Source organism: Diabrotica virgifera, chromosome 7 (assembly GCF_917563875.1).
Source record: "Diabrotica virgifera virgifera chromosome 7, PGI_DIABVI_V3a".
NCBI classification, from domain to species: domain Eukaryota; kingdom Metazoa; phylum Arthropoda; class Insecta; order Coleoptera; family Chrysomelidae; genus Diabrotica; species Diabrotica virgifera.
Genome location: NC_065449.1, coordinates 23,127,289 through 23,151,730, shown reverse-complemented (window position 1 = coordinate 23,151,730; position 24,442 = coordinate 23,127,289). Strand labels below are relative to the sequence as shown.

The 24,442-nt window shown below is 30.9% G+C and overlaps 1 protein-coding gene across 1 annotated transcript; it reads left to right on the top strand.

Annotated features, from left to right (window-relative positions):
- Positions 1–1,898: 1,898 nt before the first annotated feature.
- LOC114324783 (polyisoprenoid diphosphate/phosphate phosphohydrolase PLPP6) lies at positions 1,899–10,495 on the top strand. Its single transcript, XM_028272627.2, has 4 exons — positions 1,899–2,092; positions 2,150–2,281; positions 5,146–5,245; positions 5,772–10,495. The coding sequence occupies exons 1-4, from the start codon at positions 2,084–2,086 to the stop codon at positions 6,170–6,172; spliced, it is 642 nt and encodes a 213-aa protein (XP_028128428.1). The 5' UTR covers positions 1,899–2,083; the 3' UTR covers positions 6,173–10,495.
- The last annotated feature ends 13,947 nt before the right edge of the window (positions 10,496–24,442 follow it).

Below are 24,442 nucleotides of genomic sequence, written 5' to 3'. Positions count from 1 at the left end.
ACAATTGGCAAATTCAAAATGGCGGATTTTTTTCTAAAAATCCTTAAAAAGTAGTTGTAAAATCCGAATTTTTTTTATAAAACGTGTTTGTTTGCATATATGTGGATATTTTTGAGAGGTTAAGGAACCTGAATCAAATTTGGATAATTTAAATTATAAAATGGCAGATTTAAAATGGCGAATAACTTAAAAAATAGTTGTAAAATCATAATTTCTTTACAAAATGTATTTATTTCAACACTAATTTATTTTTGAGAGCTTTGATAAACCTAACTTAAATGTTAACATTATAAACTATAAAATGGCGGATCCAAATTATTGTCTTTATTTTTAACAGGTTGTTGAATCTGAATTAAAGATTAAAAATTTAAATTTCAAAATGGCGGATCCAAAATGGCGGATATTTAAATGAAAACAAGTAGAATCCGATCAAACAAATATGGAATTTCATTCTTAAAAAAAAGATAAACAAATAAGTTTCACAATAATATTAAAAATTAAAATGTATTAGAAAGTATATTAAAAAAAAAACAAATTTTCGATTAGAAGGCTATAATTACATATTGGAACATAGTTTTTAATTCCAAAAAACTTTTCTTTATAAAAATTTTCGATATTGTAAAATATAAAGGTACTTTACTCTTGAGTGAAATTCATATTTTTTGACATACCTCGTACAAAATTAACAAAATTTGATATTTGATGGTTGCATCTTATGTTATATACGATGCAGAGTATTTTATAAGGAATAACTTTTTTTCGTAAATCTGATATTAAAAAAATTATCAATAGGTTCCAAGTTACGCAGACATACTGTTAAGAGCTAAAAAAATTTTTTTGTTGAACATTTATTATTGTTGAAGCTTATTATTAAATGTATTTTAGGTAAATTTTACAGACAAAGTTTTGATCACTCTGTATATACATTTTTCAGTTGGTAATTTTCGGTTTTTGTATTACATTTTTGTTATCTTTCTTAGTTTTTTCAAAAAGAAATTGTTTATTTCATTTTTAAACTAAAATAATTCAGTGTTTATTAAAGATTACATCCCAAGCTTTAAAAAATAGCAAACAAATTGTATTAGATTTATTCAAACTTGAGTAATACCGTCTTAAAATGGTGGGAATTCTGTAAGACTACGAAGTTTTCAAAAATTACATTTTTTGAGACATCGTATTATTTGAATTAAATTTTTGAGATTTTTTTTTGAATAAAATATCGTTTAGTAAGATTATTGAGAGGTAAGTTGTGCAAATTTGAGAGTTTTATAAGTAAAATTGTATTAGTTACACATTTTCAAATCATTTTTAAAAAAAATTCAAGTAAGGCTCACTTTCCGCCCACACCGTGTACTTATGTCCATACATTTTATTTCTTTTTATTACAACAAGATAGCTTATTTGATCTTCTTTCATGTCCAGTTTGTAAAATTTCTTTTGATCCATTAGTTAAAGAATTACGTTAAAAAGACTCAACGGTGCACTTCTTCCAACGCTAGTTTACAGTGCGCCAATGTGTGTGAGAAGGGTGACTTCAGCGTTATAAATAAAAAATTACAGAAGCTAGAGATTTAATTTTAGAAAAATCTTTATATAAGGTTTTTTTTTTGTAAAATTTTCTGAATTTTTCAGTGGTTAAGTCAGTTTTTTTCTAAAAATTATATTTTCGGAGTTATTTAAAAAAATATCTAACTTCGCTGTTATATTAAAGGTGTATTCGCTGTAAAGGTATATTTATTTTTCTCATAAACAAACATTCTCACCCATAAAAGATAATGTTATCGACTATATTTAACTTTTTATCGTTGTTTAATCTTGTTTTCGGTATCTCACTATTTTTTAATCATTATATTAAAATTATTATATTATAATAATTTTTGAAAACCGGCAAGTGGGAATTTATACACTTCCTGCCAACGTAAACGTCAAAACGTTCATAACCATAACCTCACTTTTAAACTGTCAGTGTTCAAATTTCAAGTTCAATCTGAATAAAACAAAAAAGATATTTTAAATATATGTGACTCATTAATATTTAATTTGTATATAAGTCTTGGCTGGACTTTACATTTTCTACTGCAAAATGTCGGAGGTAAATATAATGATTTTTGAAAATACCCTTCAATTATTTCTTCAAAATGTTTTTTAGGGTAAAAGTAGAGTTCCACCAGCATTACAAAAAATATTGAAATACGATGCATATATTACAAACGAGTTTCTTACATGGGCTAACAAAATCTTAGATTTAGATGCTTACAGAGTTCATTGTAAAGCTTTAGAAGTAAGTACATTTTGTTCTTTTTGTTTTGCTATAGCTAAAAATACAATTATTCTTCTTTTGGCATCATAACCCTGGATGGTTATTTGCATATCTGGCTATATCCTTCCATTCAGATCTCTTTTGTGCCCTTCTCCATTGTCTTATATTCATAGTTTTCAGGTCGTCTTTCAAATCATCCAATCATATCGTTCTGAGCCTTCCCTTTTTTCATCTTCCTAATGGCTTCCATTGTAATATTCTTTTGTTGTTTTTGAGTCTTTTTGTCTATGGACATGATCCAGCCAAGACAGTCTTTAACTTTGCACAAATCTTACAATATCATACCCTCCATTCAATTCATTAACGCTTCTCCTGATTCTCTATGTACAGCCTTCCTCTTGCACCAGGCCATATACTTTTCTCGGTATCTTTCTCTCAAATGTCCTGAGTTGGGCTTCATCTTTTTTTGTCATTACTCAGGTTTCGTAACTATAGGTTACTACGTTTTGGTTCAATAATAGGGAACCTGCATAAATTTTTAAATTCGGAAAAAATGTTATAAATCACAACAGAACATAATTTAAAACATGTATCAAAGATAAAAAAGTTTTGTTTGTCTTTCGTTTGGCCCCTAAAGACGATTAAAAATTCAAATTAAAACAGGTGGTCCAAAACGCATCGTGACGTCACTTGGTTTTACATTTACATTTTTCCAATAAAGTAAACAGAATTTTAAATTAGACGTTATAAACGTCAGTAGAAAATAGATTTATGTGACGTTACAAGTGTTTTTGATCGTTTGACCTATTCATAGAAAATTTGTACTTTTACAAAATGGTTTTATTTTCAATAATAAACCTTCGTTCCTTTCCTTCAAAAACAGTATAAAACTACAATTTTAACAAACTGGTATATAATAAGTTTGTTCGTAGTACGATCCAAACGATCAGCAACCGTTGCCAACCATCAGACGCATGCGCAGTTAACTGTTAGCGATGCGCAGTTAACACTTTGAGTTCGTAGACTACGAACGCGCATGCGTCTGATGGTTGGCAACGGTTGCTGATCGTTCTACGAACAAACCTATTATTACAATGACATACGATAAATGTCATTAGAATATAAATATTTTTGACTTATTCCACGACGATGAGCTTGCCAAATACCCAAGTAGGTGGAGGCCAATAAACTAAAGAATGAGAAGAAGAATATACCTAAATATAAGGTTGTGTCTAGGTATACGCCAACGTGTACGCAAATAAAAAAGTTAGAGTGTCACTGATTTCTTATTTTTTATTTGTTTAGTGTTTGTTTTTAAATTAACTACGGAGTGCGGAGAATTATTTAGTTCTTTTAATGAGTTTAAGAACATTTTAAAACAGTACGCAAAAGATAAGAGACTATAAATTAATATATATATTTTTTAGTTATAAATGAAATAGTATTACCGTAAAAGATTAAAAGGAAGGAAATTAAAAGGAAGACCTAAAGCTTTCACAATAATAATTAACTTGTTTTGAAGCTATTATCCTTGTGGCATTTTTGTAATCAACTATTCTAAATGGGAACTAAGCCACAATTTAACTAAAAAATTTATTTTATTAACGTTTCGACTTCTAAACCGGATGTCGTTGTCAAAATACAAAATATTATTAAATTAAACAAAAATGTTGTTGCTTAGTAAAAAATTTTTTCTAATAATTTATTTAATCTGACTAATTTTTGTATTTTGACAATGACATCCGATTTGGACGTCTAAACGTTAATAAAATAATTTTTTTAGTTAAATTGTGGCTTATTTTGCATTTAGAATAGTTGATTATAATAATTCACTTACGTATAAAAATTATTTTAACAATAGTTTGTACCTACATGTCATGTCAACTAAATACATATAATTATTTTGCTAACCTAAATATATACTTTTATATATACACATTGATTTATTATAATTAAGTTTGAAACATCTGAATAGTTCTGCTTCCCTTCCCTTAACAAATATGTTTCCATCAAACAAACACTAAACATATCAAAATAGCATGTACCAAAATATATAGTCACTGCGCAAGCTAAATAATGACGTCACTGGCTTGATGAAGTTTAATTCGCGTCTACCTAACTTTTTTATTTGCGTACACGTTAACGTGTACCTAGACACAGAGAAATATAACCATAATAAAAACTAATGCAAAACTATGTGACGTCACGTGCCGTTTGAACTATTTTATACCGCTGAAGACTTTAAATATGTATTTCTAAGTTATTACGAGTTTTTGAAGCGTGAAATTTTGGAAATCTCATTTTTAAACAAAACTGAACATTATTATCTAATAAGAAAAAAATGTGCAAGTTCCCTATTGTGATACAAAGTTCTTCTGATTGATTTATGTGCCCAGATATGTTAAGGCATCCACACATTTAATGATAAAGTTTTCTATTGTGATATTATTTTTATTGTTAGGTGTTCTTTTGACATTCATGTACTTCATTTTTGTTTCGTGTATCTTAAGCACCCTTTTTTGTGCTTCAGGATCAACTTCCTCCATTAGTCATTGCTTGCTTCTACTAAAGATAGCTACATTGTCTGCTTATGCAGTAATTTGTACTGTTTTGGTATTTAGATGGCCGGTTACATTGGTTTTTCTGATGTCTCACTTCCACATTCATGTCAAATAAGGGAGTCAGTTCTTCATCTATTCTAACTGCGGCTTTTGAACCTAGTTTATATAGCTTATCATAAACCATAGTTTACATGAAGCCTAGCTTACAAAAGTATGGTTCACATTCGTGATTCAATAGCCTTGTCAACAGGGTTGAAAGAAAAATGTACAACTGCAAACATTTAAAAAGAAATTGTATAATTTGATATTCAATTCATTTTTCAGATTTCCTGCCATGGAATTCCATGGTTTGCATTTTGGATTGCCTTTAGCTGGCTATTTAATAATCCTAATCTAGTCCAAATGCAAGTAAACATGCTTTTAGGTAAGTCTACAAGACAATCAGTATATATATTACTTAATTGTTGATTTTGGAAGTGTCAATTTAAGGTTTTGTTAACCTTCATAGGACGAACCTTAAAATTTTACAAAAAGCTTATTAAGAGATATTATACTATTTGTTTATTATTATACCTACATTAAAATCCAAATAAACAAATAACAAGTGGCAATTAACTAAATAACTACAATTATTAAGTTATAAAAAATAACTAGAGTTATAAAGTAAGATCATAAAAACGGACCAGGGTCTGAACAGACCCCAACTTAAAAATATAAAGTTTGAACACAAACCAGCTCCTAGACAATAATGTTTACTCCATGGTTTATCAAAGAAATGAATAATTTGTAGATAGATGAGAGGCCAACTCATAAAATTACACATATGTAAAGATATAGCAACAAATTATGTAACGGGGTACGAAATGACCCTGTTCAGTACTATGAAGGTTAAAGAAATAATGTTTTATTAACTATTTACTAAATCCATCAACTAACTTTATGATTTTCAGGTCTTACTACTGATATAATACTAGTAGCAGTAGCCAAAGCTTACTTCAGGCGCAAGCGGCCACCAAAAAACATCAAAGATGATCCTCTCGCCAAATACGTGGACGTATTTAGTTTTCCTTCAGGCCATGCTAGTAGGGCTATATTTGTAGCATACTTTTACACCAAACTATGGCCTTTAAACTTTCTTTTAATACCTTTTCTCTGGGTTTGGAGCATATCAGTTTCGGTCAGCAGGATCTTAATGAACAGACATTACATAATGGATGTTCTTGGCGGTGTTGTCTTAGGAATCTTCAATGGATTACTGATAGATTTGTTGTGGGTTGAAGACAGCACTGCTAAGTGGTTGTTTAATATTATTTCTGATGAGAAGTTGGATGGTGGGGAATACCACGTTTAAACAACATTGGTTGCAATAAAAGTTGCAGGTCATGTTTTCCTAGTTGTCAGCTCAAGATAGTTTTGTTTATTTGTAGGACATGAATATTAGAGTGTAAGTTTTATTAATTCACACTATAACCCTGTTTTTAAACTAGGCGGAATAAACTCAACAGACAGATTCATACTGGATTCATACCCAATAATGTCACTAGAAAAATCAGCAGATTCATTTTCTTTTTTGGTATCATGATGGCCTTCGACAGTAATCCATAAATATTATTTTATACTAATACGTCGCTAAAGAGTTCTAAAAACAACTGTTTTTTTTATACAGTGATGAGCGCGCTAATTACCGGCAAAATAGCTCAAAAGATGGAAAACATAACACATTGCGAAACAAAAAGAGATGAAACTAGTGGAGGTGGAAATTATCGTTATAAACGTATTAATTAAGTAATATATGTTTTCATCATTTATGTTTATACCTGTGTGAATTTATTATGTTTCATTAATTAGAAAATAAGAAATATTTGAAAGAATTTTAAAAAAATGTATAGTATTGTATTTTTTCTTGGAATATTCTTTATTTGTCTAGAAACTTTGGTGGATGTTGAAATATTTGGCCTCGGAAGCTTTTTTTTTGTAAGCATTTATTAACAATCAGAATTACATATTCTATGAGTTAATTTGATAACAAGTACAATAACTTTAATCTTCGCAATCTTCTGTTGTTTAGTGGCTGCAGTAATGGTAATATTAATTGGTTGGGGTGGCCTTCTAATTTCTCGTGGTGTCTGTTGGCTCTTTCTTGAATTACTGTGCTGACTAACGTATGTTTAGGTCTCTATGAAGGGTTTGGTTGAAGATGTACCACGGGGCATTTGCGATGGTGCGTAGAATTTTTTATTGAGTTCTTTGGATAATTTTTGTAATTGATTTGCTAGCACAACTCCATAGTTCTATGCCGTACGTCCATATAAGTTTGATGACTGTTTTATAAATGAGCAGTTCTCAATTGAGAGTCGAGATTTTCGACCTATAAGCCAATTAATTTCTTTCACTCTCAACTCAATTTGTTTCTTTATCTTTAAGATGTGTTGCTTCCAGTTTATTTAGAATCAAGATGAAGCCCCAGGTATTTGACGATATTCTGTTGGGGTATGTTGACTTGATTAAGGCTAATATTTGGGCATTGGTCTTTTCTTAGTGTGAAAGTTATATGTGTTGACTTAGTTTCATTAGCTTTTATCTTCCATTTCTTTAACCACTGTACAATTTGGTCTAGGTGTTCTTGAAGTTTTAAGACTGCAGCTGTTTAATCCTCTTCAGTTGCAAATATTGCTGTGTCATCAGCGAAAGTTTCAATAGTGGTTTGTGGAAAGGTTGGTAAATCGGATGTGTACAGTACATAAAGAAGTGGACCCAGTATACTACCTTGTGGGACTCCTGATTGAATTTTGTTACGGTTTGATAGTTCATCCTCCACTTTAGTTTCAAATTCTGTGATTTGGATATGATTTTAATAAGTCAAAGTATTTGTTGGGTAGAGATTTTTGATTTTATAAAGTAATCCTGGGTGCCATACCTTATCAAATGCTTGGCTGATGTCCAGAAAGGCTGCTGTGCAATATTGTTTATTGTCCAATGCTCTATTAATTACATTTGATATGCGATGGCATTGTTGCACTGTAGAATCAGCTTGTCGGAATCCAAATTGGTGTTTTGGGATCCAGTTTTGGAATTCGAAGCTTCTGAAACTCTCTGAAAAAGTTTCTTTTTAAAATAGTCAAATCAAGCAATTTTATTTTGATTGTTTTCAATCAAAATAAGTCATAAAACAATATCTTGGTTTCTTGCGATTCGAAATAAATAATTACCTATTATAAAAATATATAGATTTTCATTATTTGGCAACAAAACTTACTTGTAGAACATTAAGGCTTTAAAATAACTAATTATAGATGACCATTTTTTGTCAGAGATGCCCAAATAGACAACAGAGGAAATATTTTTAATAAATCATCCCAAATTTTGGCATATGCAGATGACGTGGACCTAGTTGCCCGCACAACACGCAAACTAGAAGAAACGTATACCACCTTCTCAAATGCCTCAAAAAAGATGGGCCTGAAAGTAAACGAGGAGAAAACTGAGTTGTTTATTTCAGAAAGGGGTCAAGTGACAAATACAACACTTTTTGACAAATACTCCAGGTAGTTAGGTAGAATTTTTATTTTGATATAAAGTGATTGTTTGTTGAATGTAAACAGTATGTAAACTTGATTTTCTCAAAAGTAGATACTTGTGACTTGACCGCTTTCTGAAATAAACGATTCAACTAAAATGTTGGCATCAACACCCAACAATAGAGCCAGAAACATCGGTCACCAATTCACTGTTGATAACTCTACCTTTGAAGTGGTGGACAAATTCACATACTTAGGCTCCCTGATCACCAAACAGAACGTCATGACGGAAGAAATCAAGCGAAGGATAATCCTAGCGAGCAAATGCTATTTTGGACTGAGTAGACATATGAGAAGCAGAAACTTAAGCCAAAAAACAAAAATAACCATATTTATACAAAACCCTTATACAACCAGTGTTGACATATGGATCGGAGACATGGACCATGTCCAAGGCAGATGAAAACCTTCTGCTTATATTTGAACGAAGAATCCTGAGAGGAATATTCGGTGGCGTCTGTGAAAATGGTATTTGGGAGGAGGAGGTACAACTACAAGGTATACCACAGATATAAACATATATTTGGTCTTAAAGACGTAGTATCTCTTATAAGAATAGGAAGACTAAGATGGGCAGGACATCTAGCAAGATCACAGCATAACAACCCTTCTAGAAGAATCCTTATGTCACAACCTGTGGGAAGTAGAAATAGGGTTAGGCCAAAACTTAGATGGAAGGATGGTGTAGATGATGATGGGAGAAAAATAGGCGCAGCAAACTGGCAACGGTTGGCAATGGATAGGACTGACTGGCGTAATAGACTTGGGAAGGTCGAGGCTCTTTCGTAGGGCTGTAGCACCATTGATGATGATGATGAGATGACCATTTTGCAAATTATTTGGTATTATGTTGGTAGTATTGATTGATGACGTCATATTCTTTCAGTACCCTGTCCGATTATCGAATGTTTGCCAATAATAACTTTGTCTACGGTAGCTCGAAACATATTACAGGGTGTTTCTTGATACCATTCTCGAAAATTTCGAACCCAGGATGTCCTTCTTCGGTCTGGGCCTCTATTTCCGGTGATTTTGGTATTATCAGGTGTAGAAGCTTATACCTTCTGGATATCTCATTGTATGCCTGAAATATTGTAACTTTCGAATTTTTATTAGTTTTGTTATTCCTGTACCTACTCCTTTTCATTTGATGTAATAAACTATTTCACTTTGTTCCTTAGTGTCTCTTATAAGGTTCCAGCTCTCCGTGCCATGGCATCATAAATTAATATTATCTTTATATTAAGTGACCTGCAACTATATTAAATAAATTTTATTTTACTATCACTGTAAATCAGAATGTTTTGATATGTATTTTAAGTTTTAGAAAAAGTTAGCGGTGTTGGGTATGTTTTTTTATTTATAGAGCCCAAGAAAAATGTTCAACAATATTGCTCCTAGCTTCCTTATCATACATAATACGTATCTTAATTTTGTTGGAAAAAGTGCAGAAAAGGCCAAGCTTGTACCTATTGTGATTTTAAATAACATAGTTTTCGCGTGATATTCAAAGCTATATCTATAGCTATATAAGTTTTTTTTTATTTTGCTCATCATGGAAGAAGATTCAAAAAAAATATCTTCAATTTTGTCAGTAGGGTGAAAAAAAAGGTTAGAGCAACTTCACAACACATTCTCTTGGCATATATATGTTCTTTATTTTACAAGTCAATATTCCCCATCTTTTTTAAAAATGGTGTTATTTAACTTGAAGGATTGCCAGGATTATGTTTATAAACACATAGGCTTTTATAAAAGTTGTCCTATTGTGTGACTACTTTTTATTATGAATTTTTGCATTATTTATCCCCTTTATTTCCCCCATATTTTTTCCTGACTCGAACATTAATCTGTATCATTTACATTTTTTATTATCAAACTGATTTCATTTATATACATGATATTTCAATCATTTGAAATAAATACCTACGTAATATATGTAAGTATTACGAAATCTAATATTTGTTTGTACTGATAGTTTAATTTCTGATATTTATGTGATTAATCCTTGTAATTAATATTATTATTAGCATTAGTATCATTTTTCGTGTTATCAATCTTTGTGATATGTAAATAAAGGTTTTTAAAAACAATAATGATCTTTTTTGTATTGTGCTATCTGCCGGTAATGCTTCAAATTTAATAGATCTTTTATAATATCCGGTTAACTCAGAATTTTAACATTGTTTATTACTTTATAAATTATTTTGAAATTATTTATGTAAAATGTAATTCTCATTTACAATCAATTATGGCTTGATACCATATACATATTACTATTATGGCGTAGACATTAGTCATTCAGCCAGTTGCATTCAGATACAGTCGGAAAAATGAAAGAATAGGGCTTTTCATCGATTGTCATTTGTTTCGAGCTTCTGTCATGTGTCACATAATATTAATATATCTACGTCATACGTCTTTGGTTTGTATCTTGGTATATACCAATAACATATGACGTAGATATATTAATATTATGTGACACATGACAGAAGCTCGAAACAAATGACTGTGAATGAAAAGCCCTATAGGGCTTTTCATTATTTTTTATTATACAATATCTTTTCATTATACAATTTTACCTAAAAATGATTTTATTAACGTTTCGACGCCCAAGTCGGGTGTCGTTGTCAAAATACAAAATAATACTCTTTATATAATACTTTAAAATTAAAATTAAAAACATTAATTATAAAAAATATTTGTTGATCAAAGCTGTGGTATATATTTTTACCTTAAATATACTTACGTTTTAAATACTGAATTTACGTTTTTTAATGTTCTGTAATATGTAATTATAAATGAATCTATTAATCTTGGCGCCATCTACACGATAATTGTGAAAGTATCCGAAGTAAGAAATTAATATTTCATCAATAGAATGTCAAAATGATTAGCAAAATCTTAAAAAAATCTATTACAATTTAATTACTATTTAGCGTTGTAAATATTAAGCGATAACAATTAAATAATAAATTTAAAAATTACTGGTGAAAGTTGAATTAGTAACCGCTAGGAGCGACACCAGCGAAGCTCAGAGCGTATCGGGCTTTTCATCGATTGTCATTTGTTTCGAGCTTCTGTCAGAGGTTGTATAATCTGTGTATAATATTACTATACACGGATTATACGACTTATGACAGAAGCTCAAAACAAATGACTGTGAATGAAAAGCCCTATTTCTTCATTTTTCCGACTGTACATTCTCCAGTCAGACAAATCCACAGTCCTATCCCTAATAGAAAATAAACAGATAATTAATAGAGGAAAAGTATTATCAAGGCCCATCAAGACATTTTTAGTGGTCAGACAATACTGGATCTCGCATAAGTTGTTATAACATTTAGAATAAACAAAGGATGCAAATCTTAATATGTTACAGAACCATGCCAGAACGTTAATAAAATCATTTTTTTTTTGGTAAAATTGTGGCTTATTTCCCATTTAAAATACACACACCGGCAAAATTAGCCGAACACGTTAAAAATGGGACATGTTTGATGTCTCGTATTTCATAAACCAGTGGTCCGATTTGAGTGATTCTTTTAGTATGTTATAGCCTTATTATTTAAGAATATCGTTGTAATAATATTGTTGCTAGACAGTTAAATACCATTTTATACCGGGTGTACCAATCATACTGTGTTTTTTTCTTAAAGTTTGGAACACCCTGTGGAATATTCTAGCATATGTAAAATATTAGAATTAATACTCGATTGTAGACTTGGGCTTGCTTAATATTTTCCTTTTCGATTCATTTACTTATGTGAGATAATAAAAAAGTTATGTGCCTTAACAACTATCCATGTTTTTCATCAATAAATCCTCATAGTAGGGGAGGAAAGTATACTAAATTTGCAGTTACTCGAGCGTTATGGGGACCTATTGGATTGTGAAGAGTATGTGCTAAAATCAGAAAAAGGTTAAGTTAAGTTTTCCATAAAGTGGGGGACTTTTAATTTAATTTTCCATTTGAAACAATCATTTTTCTCCGATTATAGCGCTATCTATCCGTAATTCGAAAAAATGTGTCGAATAAAAGTTGCTTATTTTTAGGTAAAGAATCCAAATCTGCAATAAAAATTGGGGGCTCCTATTTAAGATTTTAAATTAAATCCCCCACCCCACCTCGTGACACCCCATGGAGAGGGGTGGGGGGGTAAATAAAAATTATAAATACGAACCCTGCGATATTTTGCGAAATGAACATCAGATCGTAAAACTGCAAAATACACCTATAGTCCAGAGAAATAAGGTTTTTCTCGTGACACATCCCCCTCCAGGCCGAAACCAAATTTTTTTAGTAGTATGGACATCTATATTATTAACCTATATGTTTCCTGCAGCCGATTTTGATGATATACATAGTTATAAACAAATGAAGATCGAAAAACGGTAAATTATCGCTTTTTTCGTCTATTACCAAAAAGTTAAGCACTTTAAACAAATTTGAGAGTCAGAAACTCATAAATCGTATAAAAAACTTCAATATGGCATTCGCTGAATATGCCCAACCTTATTGGTTGCTTAGAAAATTGCAAAATAAATCATAAATATTGAGTTTTTATAAATATTCGTAACTTAGGTAAAAATTAACTTAGAATCTTCTTATTACGCGGAATGCCGAGACTTCTTGTACTTAAATTATATTTTAAATTTCAAAGCAATTGGTCAAATAGTTTAAAAGTTATTTAATTTATTTTTCCCAAATTCATTTTTTTTGCAACACTATAAGTCAGAAAATTATGAGGTTACAATAATACTTCGGACAGTTTATGAAAGAAGAACATTTATACTATTACCTTAATTAAAAATAAATGACAAAAAATAATTTTAAACAGTGTAAAATTATTTTGCAAAAACATGTCCATTTTTTGCTTACTTATAAACAATTAGAATAACTTTTTAACCGTTACCCGTAGAAAAATTATTTTTTCATATTTAGAAAGACTGAATTTTTATACACATTTAGAAAGAAAAACAACTGTTCTAGGACATTTAGGGACAAAGTTAGCCCCCCCATTTTTTTAATTCACATGTTTTTGCAAAATTATTTTGCAATATCTATAATTATTTTTTGTCATTTTTTTTAAATTAAATTAATACTGTAAATTTTCTTCTTTCATACACTATCCAAAATATTACTGTAACTTCATCATTTTCTGACTTACAGTGTTGCAAAAAAAATTAATTTTGGATAAACAAATTAAATAACTTTTAAACTATTTGACCAATTGCTTTGGAATTTAGGGTGTAATTTAAGCACCATAAGTCTCAGCATTCCATGTAATAAGAAGGTTCTAAGTTAATTTTTACATAAGTTATGAATATTTATAAAAACTCAAAATTTATGATTTATTTGGCAATTTTCTAAGTAACCAATAAGGATATACATATTCAGCGAACGCCATATTGAAGTTTTTTATACGGTTTATGAGTTTATTACTCTCAAATTTGTTTAAAATGCCCAATTTTTTAGTAAGAGACGAAAAAAGCGAAAATTTACCGTTTTTTGATCTTCATTTGTTTATAACTATGTATATCATCAAAATCGGCTGCAGGAAACATATAGGTTATTATTATAGATGACCATATTACTCGAAAAATTTGGTTTCAGCCTGGAGGGGGATGTGTCACCAACACGATATTTTTTTTCCTTATTTCTCTGAACTACTATTCAATATTTTTCAAAAATCTACCGAATGGCACCAAACACGACCCCCACGGAGGTGGGGTGGGGGGTTACATTAAAATATTAAATAGGAGCCCCCAATTTTTATTGCAGGTTTGGATCCTTGACGTAAAAATAAGCAACTTTTATTCGCAGCATTTTTTCCTATTATGAATAAATGGCGCTATAATCGGAAAAAACGATTGGTGGAAATGGAAAATTAAATTGAAAAATGGAGAGTCCCACACTTTATGGAAAACTTAACTTAACTTTTTTTGGTTGTAGCACCCACTCTTCACAATCTACTCCAGGTCCCAAGAACGCTCGAGTAATTGCAAATTTAGCATACTTGTCTCCCCTACTATGAGGATTTATTGATAAAAAACATGGCTAGTTGTTAAAGCACATAACTTTTTTATTTTCTAACATAAGCAAATGAATCAAAAAAGAAAATGTTAAGAAAGCATAATTCTACAATCGAGTTTTAATTTTAATATTTTATATATGCTGGAATATTCCACAGGGTGTTCCGAACTTTAAGAAAAAAACACAGTATGCTTGTTACACCCGGTATAAAATGACATTTACCTGTCTAGCAACAATATTATTACACCGATATTCTTAAATAATAAGGCTATAACATACTAAAAGAATCACTCAAATCGGACCACTGGTTTATGAAATACGAGACATCAAACATGTCCCATTTTTAACGTGTTCGGCTAATTTTGCCGGTGTGTGTACTTGATGACAAAAATGCCACAAGGAAATAGCTTCAGAACAACATATTTCTTGTGAGCGTGTAGCCAGCAGAGATTGGATATTGAATGGTGCATAAATATTAAATTTAATTGATTTTTTATTTTGAATGCTGTTGAAACATAGTACCTACATTAAAAAAATATGATCATCCAGATCACCCAGTTTTTGAACCTGTGGAAGTAAGAAATTCACGACATGACAAAGATACCTACATAAACATCACCATCATCAACGGCGTAACAACTCTTCGTGAGTCTTGGCTGCGTTTACTACTGCCTTTCATGTTTGTCGGTCCTGTGCCACTATTTCCCATCTTCTCCAGGATCCTCTAGGACTGCATCTTTCTATATTTATCTAGGCCGTGTTATAGACCTTTTCCCTTCTGGTCTTTCCTAAAACACTGTATGCAATTGTCATTTTTGCTTATTACTTGCCCTGTCCATCTTAGTCTATTGGCTTTGTCACTAGATTTTCCTTTCATAAGTCTCTTAACTCGTGTCTGCGCCACCATTCGTTTGTTACGCTATCTCTACAGGGGTCATATTATAATACTAGAAGGATTTTACGTTACCACACCAGTCATTTATTTACTTCTTTTATTGTTAGCGTCCATGTTTCCATGCATGGAAACATGGACAGCAGTTGTCGCATGCTTCCATGCGCAACTGCTAGTCGGATTATGGTTTTGTCCATCATGATTTTTGCACCTCGTGAGAAGTTGACCTCATTAGATCTGGCCTTACAAAGATAGATCTATTTCCAGCCATTATTCGCGTATACCTTCTCGCTCTACTTTGTTGTCATTGTTGTTGAAAAGATATTTAAATTCTTTAACCACTTCGAAGTTATTACCGTTTATAGTAACATTTTGCCTTATTTGCTGTCGTTCTCATTTTGAACGACCATGTATTTGTTTTGTCATCATTTACTTTTATAATTTAATGCAACTTCTTCAAACCTCGAAGACATAACCTTAACTTCTAATGTTGATCATGCTACTGCATCTACGTCATCGGCAAAGGGAAGATCTTTCTAGGGATCAAGCTACGTCCGGTTTGATTTTCGGATAATTTTTTCGCATGACATGCTAATAATATCAGGTTAAACAATAATGGGGACAACTGATAACCCTGTCAGTTCAGAATTTACGCAGTGAGCATTTGATGTTTTTCTCCTATTCTAACTTGTGCAAAGGAGTTATACTTTTTGTTATAGTTACTGGCTTTTCTGACTTTAGATTTCAGTATACTGGGACCTCTGCCTAACTGGTTGTCTCTGGTAGCTTGTGTGTGTGTAGCATTTTTTCGAGAAGCAATATCAAAAAGGTCACTGATGTATCTCATCTCATTCTTTGCACAAATTTTTCCGTTTGCGTTTTTAGGTATGTGAACATTTTTCAGTTTCCTAATTACGGGGGTATAAGTTTCTTGTGAAAGTTGAAACTGTCGTGTTTTTTGGGGATCTTCTATTCGTTTATATGAGTTCTTGAGCCAAGATTCTTTGGCTTGCTTAATTTTTCTTTTCGTTTGTTGATTTCGCAGCATTTGTAAGGGGATGGGTACGTAGTTTCTGCACCAATGCTATTCAAATGGGATTAATTGTTTTCGAATCCTGAAAAAACTAATAAGTATTTTTGAAAAATTTAAACGCAGAATGAAAGATTACGTTGTTAGCGAGAGCCGAAAGTCCCTGAGAACTTCTATAATGTTTATTTTAATAAGTTACAGGAGTGAAAAACTAAGAGAAAATTAAGTGTGATTTTTAATTTCAAATATCTCATTCAAAATAAACCTTTTATTTATTCTAAGGGACTTTCGGCCCTCGGTAATAATTTAGTCTTTCATTCTGCGTTTAAATTTTTCAAAAATATTTATTAGTTTTTTCAGGATTCGAAAAAATGAACACAATGTCGGTGGTAATATTTTCCAAATCTATCTTTGTCATACAACACACTCAGTCGAGTAGAATATTGTCAGTCAGACAGTGACAATTTTAAATATTTGACATGGCATCGGGAATATTTTGAGTTGTTGATTAAATAATATTGATAGTGTATTTGATAAATAATTGATTTAAGACGTGAACTTAATAAAAAGTTATTTATTGTTTATTATTTATTGAAGATCCAAGCAGAGAATACACCAGGATATATTCAGTGATCCAAGTATTTTGTTGTTAAAGATCTTCAAAATTGTAAGCGTTTCATAGTAAGAATATATTAAAAAAATCACTTTTCCTCTTTTCTCGATTGATTATTAGTTTTTGTTGTACAGTAGATAAATTATTACAATCACTTAATCCATAGTTAGTGAAAAAATTATCATATTAATTAACTGAATTAATAATTAAGGCAATTAATTATACAAGTAACAGTTATCCAAGAACATTCAAAAGCCATCTTTAAAGTTAATGATGACATTATCAAGTAAAGTTTACATATCCATACCAGTGTGAATTTTACTACACGTAATTTGCCGTGTAAAGACAGAAAAAGTAGGGATAGCCGTAAAATATTTGCGAATTATGTACCGATGGCCTTAATATTTATATTCCTGTATGAAGTCTAGAATTTCTGCTGTCATCCACTCATTTTTCCCCAATATTGTAGGTTTTTCAGAGACTCTCTTACTTCTTCTAAAATCGAGTTTTGTACGTTGCTCCAATTGATTATTCAGGGAGAGATTCAAGGAAAAAAAAGCATAGGGAGACGTAGAATATCGTGGTTGCGCAACCTGAGAGAAATTTTACGGATGTACATCAAATGAACTTTTCAGAGCAGCCGTCTCTAATGTACGAATAGCTATGATGATTGCTGACCTCGGTCGTGGAGATGGCACACAAGATGTTCGTTGTAGCAACATTGGTTGATTCGTTTGGTAAAGTTGTTCCATTTTAGCTTTGCCCATGCGTCATGATTCATTTTCAAACAAATTAAATCAAAACATAAAGCAAAACGTACGTCGATGTGTAATATATGTTGCCGTAAAAACCCGAATTTACTAGGAAAAACTAGTTTTAACTATGGGCTTTAGACAATTCTAGTTTTAACTAGTGAAAACTAGAACTACCAAATATTTTCAGTTAATTCTAGTTGAGACTAAACATATTTGAGTCAAAACTAGTTTTTCCTAAACTTTTCAGTAATTGCTAGATTCAACTAAAACTCGGTAAATAATTTGCTGCTCTGGTTATTTGTAAATAATTTCTCTAAAACGTGAAATACTGGACAAGATCGTTAACGTAAAAAACGCAAGTCCTTTGACCACGTTGTTGTTATTGTCCTACATCCAGACTGCTAACATTTTCTCGATGTCTTGGTTAGCTCGCTCTACCGAACCTTGAATTTTGCTTTAGACCAGGATGACATTACCGCACTCTCGGCCATTATCGGAAAGTAAAATGCATGAACGTAAAAAGTCAAGAACATATCCGTTAATTATTGATAAGCAACTTCGCCCGCCCTCTTACTTTGTAATGATCTCAACAAAACAAATTTTGTTAAATGATCTTGATAAACCATAATAAACTTGAAGCCGTGTGATCCTCTTGTGATTGCATATCGATCAAATTTACTTAACAGCGACTATTCATTTATGAATGCAATATAGGTTTCGACACGAGCCCCCTCTTCGCTTTACTCTTCTTCCGTTGGCAGGTCTCACAAATTGATATAAAATTATTGAACATACCAATTGCTATATTTGCGTATTTTCTGGCGGTTTCAGTCTTCAAGCTATCCCAACTTCCATGACCAATAGCAACGTGGGCTGCTTCAATTATGTCAAAAATGTCTTCAGCAGGTACATAATATTTGATGAGTTCAATTCTAGAAGCCAACTTTTTTATTTCGCCAACTTCAACAATTCTAAATCGTTTTTGTGTTTTCTGGGCAGACAGTTCCGCATCTTGTACTTCGGGCATTAATTTATTATACATGCTTTGGTCACAACATTGTAGTGACTTTCTTTCTTCTTGCTCTGTTCCTTTTGTAAGATCTTTTCCAAAAAAAACGTTCTTTCCAAGTTCTTATATCTCTGCTCTCAACCTGATCTTCGACATTATCACTCATGGTGAATAATACACAGTAGTGTAATATAACCAATAAAAACTATGCAGAAAAAACAGTTGCACACACTAGTTTGTTACCGACCGGCCGCCTTCGTCACTAACCCTACCAATAAAAAGGCAAATCGTATTTGTCTCTTCTCGCAACGATTTTAACTGGTATTCGCTAGTAATTCCAGTAAAAACTAGTCTAAACTAGTATAAACTACTCTAGTTTTCACTAGTTAAAACTAGAATTGTCTAAAGCGCTTAGTTAAAACTAGTTTTTCCTAGTAAATTCTGGTTTTAACAGAAATCGGGTTTTAACGGTAACATATACATTGTTTATACTATATACTACTCACATCGACGTACATTTCACTTTATGTTTTGATTTAATTTGTTTGAAAATTAAGCATGAAGCATGGGCAAAGATAAAATGGAACAACTATATATTCGTTATTTTTTCTATTTATCTGCTGTTTCATGTGTTCACGTGTTTGTATGGGGGTCGAGATATATCTTACTATATAGTTGATTTGAGCTTATATTATCGCCGGGGAAAGTTTTGAATCTTTAATCTTGTTTCGAAATCGGTGGTTTATTAAGATGCAATCTATTTGTTTCCGTACCTTCACAGACAGTAGTAGTCAGGATACTTCAGGAATGTGCAATGAAAGGAAAACAATATAAATAGTACACATATAATTTGCTAAAAAAATAATAAATACATTAGTAAAAAACTGAAATATTGCACAAAATTTAGATAACACAAATATAACAATAATTTTCAACGTGAGTGAATATAAACAAAACATTAGTAATAAATACAACAATTAAATATACATATATCGGTGTATAATTTTTAAAAATAACAAAAAAATTAAAGCTGCCGTTTAAGATCCAAAAATCTTCCGCTTTAAGTAATAAAAAAATTTTTTTAATTAAAAAAAAGTAATAAAGGAGAATTAGTAAGTGCAAATTAAGTAAAAAAAAAAACAAATTATTACCTAAGAACTCTTGGAATGGTTTCTATTTGTTACAGTCTATAGTTTTTATCAGATAAAGCATCCAAAAATGTTTTTTTGGTCTTGAGGTAACTATGAAAGAGGACCGTGTAGATTGTTTGATTTTTGACTTTGTTTTGTAAATTCTGTAATTAAATAGTTGAAAGACAGATAAGTTTGTACACACTTGAATGAAAAGAGGAAATAAAAATGTAGTATATCAAAGTGTGTAAATAATTTATTTCTTTAGCTGAGCGCTTTCGACATAAATGTCATCATCGGAGCTAATGCTAAAATAAAAAAAGAGGTCTTGTAAGAAAAAGAAGTACAAAACTCTTTTTTTATTTTTTTATATAGGTCTTTTTTTTTATTTCAAGGTCATTTCAATGACTTACATAATTTACAAAAGATGAATAACAACAACAATCTAATATTATCTCAATCTATAATTTCAATAATCTAATATCTCCTAGAATATTGAATTGGAGAATTCACCATTAAAAACTGATCTTCCTCATTACTTCCTGTTTTTATTTTTTATCTGACAAGGTGTGTATGTATGTTGGGCCAATTAGTCTTAAAATCAATCATGTTATCAATTAATTTATTAGTTGATTAGTACAAACATCTAAGGTACATTTCCTTATCAATTTAATTTTTTTTAAATTTTTAATTTTTCTTTCAAAAATGTTAAAAATATTCAGAATTTAATGTCAGCTGTCATACGTCAACGCAGAACAGATAAAAGCAGATTTGAATATCCGACTTTGTCAGTCAGCTGTTTCTACTAGGCCAACAATGGGTGGGTGATACCTATACCATGAAAAAAGTTTTTTTTGTGTTTGTGTAACGTGTAATGTGGCCGTTTTTCTGTTTTTACTGTTTGGGGTTGTACGGAGGACATAGCATATCCAACCAAAATTTATTTTCACAAGATGCAAATGTTAACACCTCAATTTTGTAGCGGTACTTTTTTAACAATTGACGTAAGTAAAAAAAGAGTTTTGTACTTCTTTTTCTTACAAGACCTCTTTTTTTATTTTAGCATTAGCTCCGATGATGACATTTATGTCGAAAGCGCTCAGCTAAAGAAATAAATTATTTACACACTTTGATATACTACATTTTTTATTTCCTCAATTCTGTAATTGTATGTTGCTTAAGTTAATTAACTTGTCTAAAATTAAAAACATCATGTAATCAATTTTATTTTTGTAGAAGTGGAGTATGTACCGACCTAAATTGGTTAAATTTAATAAAAAATAGCAAGTTATGGTCAATTTTTGCCTCAGATTTACAAAAAACACGTTTCAGGTAAATCATGGCAATATACTAGAGGCAAGAGCAAATCCTTTTGGTTATCAGATAACTCTGAACGGAATCTTCGCGGATACGCCACTGAATGAATACCGAGCTTGCGATCGTTTCGCCGGTAGTGCGGGGCAAAAATAAAGTCTTACAAGCTATCTAAGAGACTACCTGTTTTATGAAATGATCCCTTGTTTATATAATTTTACACCTCGAACAATATTAACCATTTCACACCTCGCTGAGCTAAATATTAGTGAGTCTCTTAGGTATCTCGTCAGACTTAATTTCTCATTTCTCACCACAATTGGATCTCACTGTAATTAGTATTTTTTTGAGTCACAGTTAAAATCTTACACAATAAACTGTCAAATCGAAAAAGTAAACAATCTACACGGTTATATAGAGTAAAGAAATATGAAAAAATACTCTACAATCACTAGGTTAGAATAAATCGTAATTCAATACATCCTACAATCACTTGACATTGCTATGATGAGTAAAAACAATCTAGTAAGATTTGTTCATTCATTTAAACTAAAATAAGTTAACAACTACGAACTTTTCTGAAGATTCTAATGAACTAAACGTATCAAATGTTATCTTATTCGTGTTTTAACAACAAAAAAATCAGTAATGAGTCAGAAATTGTAAGTAAAAACGATTTTTGTTCTGAGTCAAGATCAATAAGATTTGTGATGTAACACAAATCTTTTATTATATCAATATAAAAAAGCCAACTGATTTTTTTATGAAAATTATATATAACTTGTTATATGTTATAACATTCCATATATGTTTGCTTGGTAAATAGCAACAAAGTTGTAATGACGTCATTATTTTCAAAAGTGTCAGCAGTCTTCTGTCAGTTGTCATTCGGTGGACATCTTCTGTCTTTATAATATTCACTAGGAAATAGATATATTGCAAATAAAGCATATGGTTGAAATTTAAAACATGTTTCATATAATTTTCACATATAAAAACCCTATGAGCATCCCAAAGTCTCGCATAAGTGTTTATTTTGTTCCTATATTATGATATACATTAAAAATATATAAAGATACCTCAAACATTTGTTCAAAGTATAGATATCTTTGATTATGCCCTTAATACCTACCAGTGCGTTACAAAAGCTAAGTAAAAGATAAGAAGGCAATTGACTCAACGCTTTAATTTAAAAAAAGTCTTTAGTTAACACAAAACGTGTAAGGAGTAAGAATTGTCTATACTAAAATCACAATAAAGATGCACTAGAAATAAACAAACCAAGACACGTTGAAGGTTACGAGTAGCACTCCCGAATCACGATTTACAATGTATAAACTTTGTAAATCAGGATTTGGGATTTACAATGTATATACATTTTAAATCATGATGTGGAATTGCTCCACGTAACGTGTCCAGCGTGTCTTGGTTTGTTTATTTCTAGTGCATCTTTATTGTGATTGTAGTATAGTTTTTTTTTTCCTTTGTTGTTGGTAGTGGTAGTTGCTATTCCTTGTCGTTTTTAATCCATTTGGGTAATAGTTTTATACGAAGGAGCAGCCTGGACTTAAGAAGGCATGATTACTATCGCAACGACGAGTAATCAGTAGAGTAAAACTAATAATCTGTTTCACTGTGAACGCTTAGTCGCTACAAGCCAGTTATCCCTGTAGTAACTTTTTCGAATTTTTGCTTTCCTGAAACTCTTCAGGTCAAATGGATCGATATAGGCCAGGGTAATAAGACAAAAATATACCCTGTTCGTGACACTTCAGCAGCCAGGGTACTGTAGCGTTTTTTCGACAGGTAATACCTATAGGAACAAATTATAACTATTTCCTGCGTAGGATCTGGCGGCCATTTTTATTTATAAACAATTAACTGTCAAAAAATGGCATTTCCCCCTTTTTTCAAATCAACGGAAAACAGTGACACATGATTTTTTTAGTACAAATATCTTCGAGATTATGGAAAAAGCTTTAAAATGACGTATTACAAAGTTTGATATACTCATTTATTGTTAATATATTTGAAAAAAAAGGTCGGAATTGCAAAAAAAAATATTTTCTCAACTGTTGTAAAAATTAGTGTACAGCTTTGAAATTTTTGTCAAATAAGGGTTCTTTGGTGCTTAATATGTGATAAAAATTTCAAAGCGATTCATTCAACTGTTTCAATTTTATTCAAATTGTTTATCCCAGAGAGCATTTTTTTGCAATAACATAAGTCAGAAAATAATGACCTTAGAACCATTCCACAGGTGTCAGATGAAAGAGCATAAGCTACATTTTCAACATGGTTTAAAAAAGTGAATAAAAAATGCATTTATTAGTAATAAATAATTATGCAAAAGTATCGTCAATTTTTCTTTATGAACTTTTTGAATAACTTTTTCCAAAAAAATTAACTTTTTTACCCTGTTTTAAGTGCACAACTACCAAGTAATGTTATCTATATCATAATTGATAAAAAATTGTAATAAATATGTATAATTTCTTATATAACAAAATAAAAAGTTTATAAGGAAAGATTTACGATACTTTTGCATAATTATTTATTACTAATAAATGCATTTTTTATTCACTTTTCTTAAACCAAGTTGAAAATACATGCTCTTTCATTTGACACCTGTGGAATGGTTCTAGCGTCATCTTCTTCTGACTTATGTTATTGCAAAAAAATGCTCTCTGGGATAAACAATTTCAATAAAATTTAAACAATTGAATGAATCGCTTTGAAATTTTTATCACATATTAAGCACCAAAGAACCCTTATTTGACAAAAATTATATAGCTGTACACTAATTTTTACAGCAGTTATTGCGAAAATAATTTTTTTTGCAGTTCCGACCAATTTTTTGCAATTATATTAACAATAAATGAGTATATCAAACTTTGTAATACGTCATTTTAACGCTTTTTCCATCATCTCGAAGATATTTGTACTAAATAAACCATAAGTTTACCTGTTTTCCATTGATTTAAAAAAAATGAAAAATGCCATTTTTTGACACTTAATTGTTTATAAATAAAAATGGCCGCCAGATCCTACGCAGGAAATAGTTACAATTTGCTCTTATAGGTATTACCTGTCGAAAAAACGCTTCAGTACCCTGGTTGTTCAAGTGCCATGAAAAAAACCTTATTACCCTGGACTAACAGAGGCCGTGCTTGTGCAGCCTCTATTCTGATTATTTGAAATATCTTCTGATTATTTGAAATAGTCAAACTTACCACGTGGCAGTGTTGTTCATGTTTTGATTG

Excerpts from the sequence above, each read along its gene's own strand:
- LOC114324783 (XM_028272627.2), top strand. Across the intron at positions 2,282-5,145 it reads TTCATTGTAAAGCTTTAGAA|ATTTCCTGCCATGGAATTCC; the intron begins GTAAGTACATTT and ends TTCATTTTTCAG. Across the intron at positions 5,246-5,771 it reads GCAAGTAAACATGCTTTTAG|GTCTTACTACTGATATAATA; the intron begins GTAAGTCTACAA and ends TATGATTTTCAG.